General features: G+C 44.4%; 1 protein-coding gene across 1 annotated transcript; it reads right to left on the bottom strand.

Moving 5' to 3' along the window:
• Positions 1 to 5,877: 5,877 nt before the first annotated feature.
• On the bottom strand, positions 5,878 to 10,353 carry LOC124333569 (tyrosine-protein phosphatase non-receptor type 7-like). The gene is made up of 7 exons (XM_046788976.1): positions 9,902 to 10,353; positions 8,797 to 9,837; positions 8,469 to 8,733; positions 8,140 to 8,394; positions 7,877 to 8,055; positions 7,658 to 7,798; positions 5,878 to 7,223 (listed from the first exon to the last, which is right to left on the bottom strand). The coding sequence occupies exons 2-7, from the start codon at positions 9,819 to 9,821 to the stop codon at positions 7,127 to 7,129; spliced, it is 1,962 nt and encodes a 653-aa protein (XP_046644932.1). The 5' UTR covers positions 9,822 to 9,837; positions 9,902 to 10,353; the 3' UTR covers positions 5,878 to 7,126.
• Positions 10,354 to 10,520: the final 167 nt, after the last annotated feature.

The following is a 10,520-nucleotide window of genomic DNA, read 5'->3' as shown; positions in this document are numbered from 1 at the left end:
GCCGGAAGGAAGGAGATGGGAACTTGTACTATAAAGTAGGGAAGGGGTTTTGATGGGAGAAGGGGAGTGGTTGTAAAACTTGGCCCTTGTAAAAAAGAAGAAAAAGAAGAAGCGAAGAAGAGCTGGGATGATGGCCGGGTTATATTCCCTTCCATCTTTTTTTCTTTCTTTCTTTTTATTTTATTCGGATAAAAGTCGCGTCACGATCGATTTTTCTTTTGCTCTTTTGGGTGGATCCCCCCCCCCGTCCTCTTCTCTTTTCACGAACGGAATATCGTCTTGGACGTCGTTCAGATGCCGATTGGAGGCAAGGGGTGATGGCGCTATTGCCCATATCAAGCCGTTACGGGGCAAATACGAGGACGCATATCTCAGTCTGAGCGTCTCTCTTGTTTTCTTTTCTTCTTCTTCTTTTTCTTCTCCCCCATGTTTGATAGGGTGTGTGTACTGGGTACAGCGGCAATATATATAGCAGCTAGACTGCTCCAGCTGCCGGAATGGGCTGGAAGAAGAAGAAGATTGAGAGGGGAGAGAGAGAGAGAGAGGGATCCCTAAATTACACGTTCCGCATTTCTCTCTCTCTTTTCTCCGTATAATTTATGGAGCTGCGAGATGATATCACGATATAAAAGGCGAGTAGGCATCCCTCTCCTTTTTCTATCTCTGTCGCCAAATCGGAGAATAAGAGATGCGCAACCAAAAAGGCAAAACAAAAAAAGAAAAAAGGATCCCACTCGATCCTTGCGTGTGTAATATATCCTGTAGGCCCCCCCCCCCCCCCTCCGCTCCGCCGAGCATCCGACTCTGCATGTATCCATGCACAGTTCCCTGGGTAACAAGGTACTACCTCGTCGGGAGTATATAACAAACAAGGTTAGAGAGAAAAGGCGGTTATGTGCCGCCACACAACAACCTTCGTACACACATTTTCCCGCTGTGCGGTTTTTTCTTTCTCTTCTCCCGATCTCTGCTTTCATTTCATTTGAGACATAAAAATAGGTAGATGGGGAAATTGATCTGATGTATGCGAGATTCTAATTTGGTAGTGACTCCGGGATCCGCCGGATATCGACGTCTCTAGCTGAGCGCACTTTCATCGCTCAAAGGGCGTGGGGGGCGGCGGCGGCGGCAAACCCGACGGTGAATAGCAAACAAAAAAGGTATACTGCATAACAGAAGAATAAGAAGTTTCCAGGCTTATTCTATGGGCCAGGCAAAGAATAGATCAAAGAGGTGGGTGGAGTTGGCCGGTGTTGCGAAAGAAGCGCGCGTTCAATGTCGACTAGAAAGGAAAAAATGGGAGAGAAAAGGTTTTTTCTTTGCTCCTGAATGGGAATATATCATTTACAAGGTTGGTGCTGGATACAGTCTGAAAGGAGAGTAGCTTTTATATACGGTGGTTCCACACCACACACACACAGCTCTACTGGAGGGCTGTAGATATATACTAGTCTGAGCCAGCCAATATTACAGATGATAGGAGGCCTAGGAGATCCTATTTGGAACGAATCAAAGTTGAGGTTTCCTTTTTTTATTTTACTGTTTGGTGCATATTATATCTGGCTGGGTTTTTATAGCTGAAGCCAGTGGATGTTGCGCGCCCGGATGAGTGTGTCTACACTCTTATGATTTCGTCGTGGTGGTGGGGGGAGAGAGAGAGGCATCATCCATCTAAAAAGAAGGCCTGGGCCTTTTTGGGCCACTGTCACCACCTATTTCAGCGCAGCCATTGACAGGCTCAAGTCCAGGAAGGAGCACCCCCTCCAATGTACCCCGACGTTTTTGAATGAGGAGCAATCAGTCATAGTCGTCGAGGCTTCTCTTCACCACACCCTCCTCGCACATTTTGCTTTTTAAAAAGAGAAAAACTCGATAGCACAAGTGAACCTTGTTTGCGTAATAGATTTCTGGCTCCTTTCTCTGCAACTCTGCAAAAACAACTCCTTGGCAGATCGTCTGAGAGAGAAGAATCCGAATTGATTTTTGACTTAACTTGCTTCTCGGAATGACACACCTACGAATAATGCGCAAATGATGGTCAAGTTAATATCAGCCACCATTTCACCTTCTAAAAATGTAATGAAGGAAATGGGCTAACTGGAAAATGGATCGACATTAGGAACCTGCCGAGGAGGGATTGAATTATAGACAATTGCTGCTCCTACATGATTGAGCTGATGATGGTGCATATACTCTGAACTGGGCCATTTCTCGCGAGTCCCTCCTAGTATACCCAATCGCTTGTACATAGTGAATGACGGTGTTACCGGCAACGATGTGGACTTTTTTGAGCCCGGCTAATCGGATATCCATTCGCCACATTTTTCGCCTTGACTCTTAAGTATACAAGTGACAGACTGTCAAATTATCTTTTGATATTTTCGATGGCGTATTGCAGTACCAAAACCTCCTCGGTTCTTTCTCGGTTTGTTTTTTTTAGGAGGGGGGGGGGGGGGGTTTCTTCTTGATTCAAATCAATAACTCTAAAAATTTATTTATTTCCTTTGAAAACGTGAATGATTAAGTTGGAGTTCCTGCTACCGTAAATTATCCATCGCTCGCCTTTCTGTGACTTGCTCCTCCACGAAACATAAACTTGCCGTTTGATTTATTTCTCTATTCCTGAAATGGCCTAGAACGCGCGCAATATACTATAGGCAAAGCAATAACTGAAATAGGGAAAACCATCACTGGACCGGCATCGTTTTTTTTCTCCCTCCTCCCAAGTTTTGTGTGTGTCGTTGTTGTTGTCCCCTCCCTCTCTGTGAATAATTTATGAATTTCAAATTCGATCGCTTTGATCGAGCCGCATATTTCACTCGGTGGCCAAGAATTCTCCTAGCGGCCAAAGAGCGAAAGTTGCACGTGTGGGTTGGAAAATTGTTCCTCAACGGATATGTCTCTGGGCTAAAAACGAAAATTGACACTGACTGATGTTAACGAATGCTAACGCGCAACATTTAATAAATGTTTACAAGTTTCTTTTTAAGACTGGGCTGCTGCTCCCCCCCCCCCCCCCCCCCCCTGCGGCGCGTCCATCATCGTCTCGAATTTCCTTTGAGATGTTTGGTGGAGGGGAAATGAGATCGACAAGACACTGGCTGATGATCTCTAGAGGTATTAGACACACACACACACACATATAATATTGCACACAAACAGACTGGGAGCTTTAATGGGATGCCTTGCCTAACAATGCTTGTGCCACTGGATACCCTGGGCATGGCAGCGGAGGAACACAAGAGATCCTGATGCCCGGCAGGATCCATTTACAATATATAAAGCCATTATTTCCCAACAGAGCGGCTGCTGCTGCTGCTCCCGCTCCCGCTTCTCTGTATATATATCTATAGTCTATATAGACTCTTTTGTTTGTTTTGTGCGTGAGTTTTTCTCATTTTTCTTGGCTCTTCTTCCTCGTGCTGTTGGGTTTTTCTTCTTTTTCCCGAGCCACTGTCTGGCCCTTTTTTGGGGGGCTGGCCTCCTCCACCCACTTCCCATCCGCTTTGTATGTGTCTCATCCGTCAACCTGTCTCGTTATAATACCTAATCCGGAATGATCAAGCCGCGGATGCAGGGAAAACCTTTCGCCCAGCTCTTTTTCCCCCTTTTAGTATATATATTCCCCCATGATGCGATCCATCTCTCTTCTTCTTACAACCAATGGGGAAAAAGTTTTTCTTTCTCTTTCTCTCTCAGCTCTCCAGTTCGTATAATTCCTTTTTTCTTTTTAGATTTGCAATTCGATTGCACTACATTAAAGTGCTGGTGGTACAGGGCAGACCATCCAACCTATTGCATACGCGCAGAGCTTTTACAGAGAGGGTCCCCGTTATCAAGTTGGAAATGGAATGGAACGCACTTTAGTTTCATTAGTCTGCTGCTTCTAACTGCTGCTGTAACAACGTTGCCGTTTAAAAAGCTATTACAAAATTCAAGTTAAAAGAGAGAGGGGTGGGCTATGATATCAGCTCCCAACTTTTTTTAAAAGCTATTCCTTTATAGTTTGACTTCAAAGGGCCCAACGCGTATAAAACGGGAGCGAAGAAAGTGAGTCTTAAATATTTTAACACTTTTTCCTTTTTTTTTTTAATTTCTGTTTTGAATTTTGAAGAAACGGTTGGTTGGTTGGTTGGTGAGGCGACCCTATAGGGAACTCTGTGTGTCTATCCGAGGCTCATGTTTTATGAAAAAGGATCTTTTGCCTGTCGGGCTCACTGATGGCGTTTATTCACATGCCGAAACGATGGCGGGGCGGATATAGACTTTGATAAGACAAGAAAAGAAAAGAAAAGAAAGACGAAAGAGGTTTTAGGAATTTTCTTCATTTCGCTTTGGTGGTGATGGCAGCCGCGAAAAGCTCCCTGATTCGATTGTACATCATTGATTATATTCAAATCTAATGCGGTGCCGACGAGCTCTCACGCACCACGTAAGGCTCTGTCTCTCTCTCTCCGAAATCCTTTTGATCTCCTCTCTCTCTCTCTCTAGACTGCGATGCTTCTGGATCTATATATATATATATATGTATATGTAAAGGGCATTGATCCATCTATTCTCCCCTCCTAGCTCTTCTTTTTTCCCCCTTTCTTCTTTTTGTGTGAGCCAAGATCCTTCCTCCGTTTGTTTCCCTTTTTTTATTATTTTTATTTTTCGGGACTTGTATCAAGAGATGGTTTCCCGTTTGTTTCCGGTATCGGGGACGCTGGAAGACGGCCTCGTGTGCAAGGTGTCGGCAGTCTAATGATGTAAGCCCGCGCCTGGCTGACGCTTGATTTCCGCCCTCGCCTCCTCAAATCATCACACAAATGCCTCATCACTGCGTCCTGCCCAGCAAACTCGATTTGCTACTTTAGTCTATGTGTGTGTGTGTGTGTGTGTGTGTATAGTCGGGGATCTCCTCTATTTTTTGGCAGCAGCAGCAGCACACATCTTTTGATATAATCCTGTGCGCGCAAGTCTGTTATTTTCTTGTACGTATGGCATAGCTCTCCATTATTCATCACTGAAAATCAGAACGCCTATTCTTTGCGTGACTCACAAAGTCGCATGTCATCGTCCTTGCACACCGGTCGGGAAAAACGTACAGAGAGAAACCCGTAGGAGGGATTCACGAGCTATTGGGGGCGATCTTTTTTCTTTCTCTTTTATGATCAAGATTCTTTTGTCTTTATGGATTTGTCGTTTTCTTACCAGCCGTCGTTCGTCATATATAACGAAGGGGGAAAAAATGTTCAACAGAAATCAATAGGCGCTTTGTATATGTTTATTTGGTAGAGGAGAGTCTCTGTGTGTGAGGTCCTCATTACCGGTGGGGGGGAAAGGCGATGGAAACGAACGTTCACGCGCGACATCAGCTAGTGGCACCAGCTGTTTCTACACGAAAAATGGCGGAGGAGAAAAAGAAAGAAAGAAGAAGATTCGGTTGGTTGGTGGTGGTGGTTTTGCCTGGTTGTGTTTAGTTCGCGCCTCATTAGCATTCAAGTTGGAGGATGTTTGGTGGCGGGTGAAGAAGACCCTTTTTCGTCATTAAAGCTAACGAAATTTCGAATCGAAAAGCGCTCGTATGCGTTGCCTCGTTTCGCTCCCGCTTTGCATCCCAACTTTGCATAAGCTCGTTCTACTGCTCCGAGGGAGCTCGCCTCTCTTTTCAGGAGCCCAGAGAGTGACTTGACGAGACTGGAATATTTAAATAAATAAATAGCCAACTCCTTTCCCTCCACCCACCCACCCGTGGAAGAAAAAACACCACGTCGCAAGACGTGCGACAAACACGGGAGAGTGTTGCGTTTCCTAGACACGGACGAGAAACAAAAGATTTCTTTTTTTTTGTTTTTATACCGATATCGATTTATTCGTTTTTGTTATGCGTTTATAATATATATATATATTTATATTCTTGTTTGGATAAAGAACATGTAACAAGATCATCGTTTCATGTTTGCCGAGAAGGGGAGAGAGCGGGACAGAGCAGCGACATTATAACGCAATCGATATGCCACATGTACACATAATCACACACACACAGATTCTAAGCAACAGCAGCAAAAAGAGCAGAGGCAAAGAAGAGTGGCGCAGGGTACAGACACAAACGTTGCTCCCAATTATTACACAAAATCACTAGCCACGTTGAATAGTTTTTTACGTGACAGGGCGGGAAAGATACCAAGACATTTTTGCATTTTTTCTATATTATGTTTTTTTGTTGTTTCTGAATAAAGAAGAAGGTAATACTTGATAAAAAGAAACCAGAAAAACAATCGAGAAAACTGAAATAACAAACAACGAAATTGAGGAGGAGAAATCTACTATAGTTACTACCCCTGGTAGGGTGATGGGGCGCATTCTTCAAATCGGCACGCAGATTCATCGCAGTGAGATCTACCAAAAACATTTTTCTTTTTTCTTCGATGAAGCAAAATAATTGGCTCAGAAAAAAGAAACACGGATAATAATAACAGTGCGGTGGATAGACAAAATTAGGAACAACTTTAAAAAAAATATAGGATAGAAATTAAGAGAGACATGTCCATATTGACATATCTTTCCGGTTTTGCACTAAAACTCGAATTTGACGTACGTTGATTTCCCTACTTGTTTTCACTTGATCAACTAATATCGAGTCGTCATGGCCTTCATCTTCTAATATCGAAACTTGTTTTGAACCCGTTTGACAAATTTGTTGGAAAATTAGGGCGAAGCGGTGGGCAGTTGGCGGATTGTTTTTGTGTTGCATTCAGGTACGGCTCCTCTTTGAGCCCAAACGAAATAAAACGGGAGCCCCGTTGTGGTTTCAAGAGTAGAATCAATTCTAGATGTTGTTGCACTCTTGTTATTTGTAGAATGAAGCGAGGAGGGGGGGGGGGGGGGGTGGGGGGTGCATAGTCTCGCAATAATACATCAATATTTCCGACAAGAATCATTTGTTACCTGTGTGCTACAGCACACGATTGCGGGTGAAAGCGAAGGGGATTTGCCTTCGTTTTGTTGTTGTTGTTGTGCTATTTTTGCTACGAGTAATAGTGGGGGGGAGCATATTGTAAAAAGAAAAAGAAAAAAACAACTTCCTTTTCTTTCATTTTTGCCGAGAGTTGCCTTGTAGAGTTTTGGGACTGGCGGTGGACCATTAGTCGCCGGCGTAATCGGAGAGAGTGCTCCTCTCAAAGAGGCACAGGCCGCGGTGAATAAACTCGTACTGTTCCGCCGTCTGAACCATTCCTCCCCTACGCACACGATCCGTAATAAAAGAATGACGGATTCGAGCCCAGCCACATAAAAGAAGAAAAAAGAAAACGGTTATTGTTGTGCGGTCGTAATGATTGCAGTTGTGTGTCGTCAGCTGGTGGCGATTGCTCCCGACAATAATAATAATGATAATAACAGGACGGAAGGAAGGAAGGAAAAAAAGAAGAAGAAATATAACAAACGTAAAAAGAAGGAGAAAAAAAAAAGAAGAATCCAGCTGATGATATCGTTGTATGTGGGAAAACATTTTATCGTCTACTTGGAAAGCGAAAGTAATCAGTTGTCAAGTTCCTCGTACAAGGCCTTGGGCAAATATAAAGCGCAAAGCCCCGGTGGAAGAAAGAAAGTCAAAAATAGGAAGGAAAAGCTTGAAGAGAGTAAACTGATGGTGAAGCACGTCTCGCTAAATTACCTGTCACAGCGCAGGGAACAAACAATCCCAAGGATGTCGACTTTGCCTTCGGCTAAGAGTTGACTTAGACCTTGGCAAATGGCAATAAAGCAGCCGGTACGGCCCACTCCCGCGCTGCAGTGTACGACAATAGGTCCCGATCTGAATTTGTCCGTCAACAGACGAAAAATAAATTAGAAAAAATGTAATGAGGAAAAAAAAAAGTCATTTCGTTCGTACTCGATTGGAGGCGATGACGAACGCGGAGACGACAGGAGAAGACAGTTGCTTCCCCGTCGAAGAGATTCGATAATTACGGCCAAATCCACTAAGGTGCGCGGATTGTCTGGCGTTTTGTGGTCCGGCCAGTCGCAATACCAATAGTGAACGGTGCGATGAATTTCTTCTTCTCCTTCTCGCTAGATATTAAAACAAAAAATTCTAAATCAGTCCAATCTATTTTTTTGTTTTTGTTTGTTATCTGGTGCATGTTTAAGACAGACCTTTAGTGACAGCTGTCGCACAGTGCAGCCGGAAGTCTCAGATATTGACTCTTGGATGACGATAACATCGCCATAGCGACCCGTTTCGCCATCTGGAAGATAGGGCTCGCACTTGGCTTTTCCCGATTCCACCAACTTTGTGATCATGACGATGGCTGGCGCCCGTTCTGCCCACACCATCAACCAAAAATCGTTGATGGTATTATCTAATGGTCCCTGAGTAGCGATGTAAGCGCGGGCGTCCCCATTTTCTGCCTGAAAAATGCACAAATCTCATTAGCATGCAAATTTGATTTTGGGGAAAAAGGGATTTTCTCCTCTATTCTTACTCTGACGTAATTGGCGTTGATGTAAGTGCTGGCAAGGTCAGAGGCATCCGTCAGTAAGGGAAGTTTGACACGACTTTGAGGGTTGGGTAAGACGTAACGGTAGCGGTTTTTCATGGAACAACCCGAAACTTGTTCGCAGAGCTCAGATGCGTTGGTCGGGATCGACCAGAATTCGGCGTGCAGAGCTTTGACATCTTTGAGACAAGATTGAAGTTGTCGACGATCCATGCAATTACCTGCTGTCAAAAGAAATTGCGCCGCCGAGCTGTAATAAAAATAATAAAAAATGAAAATTCCAACCATAAAGAATGTTTGCAGTAAAACCAACCACTCTCTTGGTGTGACGACAGTCGGCAAAATATTTGTTTCGGCTGGCTTGCTGACGGCGATGGTCAAAGAATGATTTGAGCCACGTCTTTCCTGCAATTTTCGGCATTTTAATGGGGTGCAAGGAATGCTGGATGTGCTCGTATGTTGCTGATCGAGTGACTGTGAATCGGTCTGGTTATCGTCCTGTCGTGACAGGATTTCGTCGACACTTCGATTGGTTTTAAAACACTTTTCGCGGGGCTGAGATCGACTGTGAGCTTCGTCTAAACTCTCCGACTTGGTCAGGAAAATGTCGGCATTGAAGACAAAATGGTTCTTTTGGGCCTTGAAACTATTTCTGAGCGAATCCAAATTTGAGTCACAAGAAGGACTCTTGGGTGTTGTTGGCTGAACTGGAAACTCTGGTTGCTCAAGGCTCGTTTCCGTCAATAACAGCGTCGACATATCAACAGCTGATGTCAAATTGTGTTGATTGTTGAGTTCAGCTTCGTTCCAAGATGACTTCCTTTTAGTTTGTCGTTCGTCTGGACTCGTTTCCGAGACCCAGGAGCACAGGTCAGCATGTTGAGCAGGAGTAGGAGTCAACTGAGGCTCAGGTTCACTGACGGGGACATTGTTGGGGTTTACACCATTCTCTGCTGTCAGCAGTGAGTCCTGGCCAGACTGCTGCAGCAAAGGCAGATGCACCCATTCTTTGGCCCTGGTAAAGAAGTAGTTTTCTTGAAAGTAGTTACTTCTGAGAGAGCAACTGAGCACTACTAGGATGATGATGATTCCCGTTAAAACCCCAATCAACCAAATGTGGTTTTCGATAAGAGTGGTGATGAACTGGTCGAGCCCATGGTCTTCTGGTAGACTCCCTTCGGTGAAGAGGGCTTGAGGTTCATTGTTTGAGTCTACCATGGAAGCAGATGATGAAGTAGAGAGAAGTTGGGCAGATATTGTGCTGGTTATCAAGTGGGGAGCATGATCATAACCAGTGTCTGGTTCGTTCAAACTTTGCCGATTGTGTGCAGATTCCATCCAGTATGCTCGCAAGCTGTGGCGAAAACAAATAAACATGAAAATCTGGCATTGAAATCAAGAGATAATAAATAACATACCCTTGGCACTGCTATCAGGTAAGTGGAGAATGAAATCTCGGCGGCCGTTCTACAGTTTTAAGAATGGCTTTGGCCGGAACGGATTGTTTTGGGTGGGAAGGGTGAGCAACGAGTGAATGAACAGCTTATGAATGAATTCCAAGGTTCACTTTGCGTACTGCCAGTTGCGCCTGTGAGTTGCGTACGCGCGTAACCACTTTCATCTCACACAATGGCCACCGCACACGATGTGCCGGGAAAGCCGCCGTCTCCCTTAAACTGCTAACCCCAATTAGAGTCACATAGGCTGATTATTAATGAGATTTGAGCTTATTGTTCTCCTCGATTCACAAGTCTCTTGTCTCAACAGGACCTGTCGAACGGGGAAGTAAACAAATGGCGAGCAGAAGATGATAATCTGACTGCAACCCCTCGGGCCACAACTCTTTTTTCCCCCCCCACCAACAACTCCCCAGGAAATCGGCATTGCCAGTCCACATTTCTCTACTTCTGAAATGGAATCGCTCGATTTTTATCAGACAATTCCGTTGAATATATAATTGATTTTGTCTGCCAAATTTCATTCGTGAATATTTTTCATTTGTCATGTTTTTAAAAAGAATCGTGAGGACACGCCGGT

This window comes from Daphnia pulicaria, chromosome 1, assembly GCF_021234035.1.
Source record: "Daphnia pulicaria isolate SC F1-1A chromosome 1, SC_F0-13Bv2, whole genome shotgun sequence".
Taxonomy (NCBI): Eukaryota; Metazoa; Arthropoda; class Branchiopoda; order Diplostraca; family Daphniidae; genus Daphnia; species Daphnia pulicaria.
The sequence above is the reverse complement of the archived record's forward strand: the minus strand, read 5'-3'. Positions and strand labels throughout refer to the sequence as shown.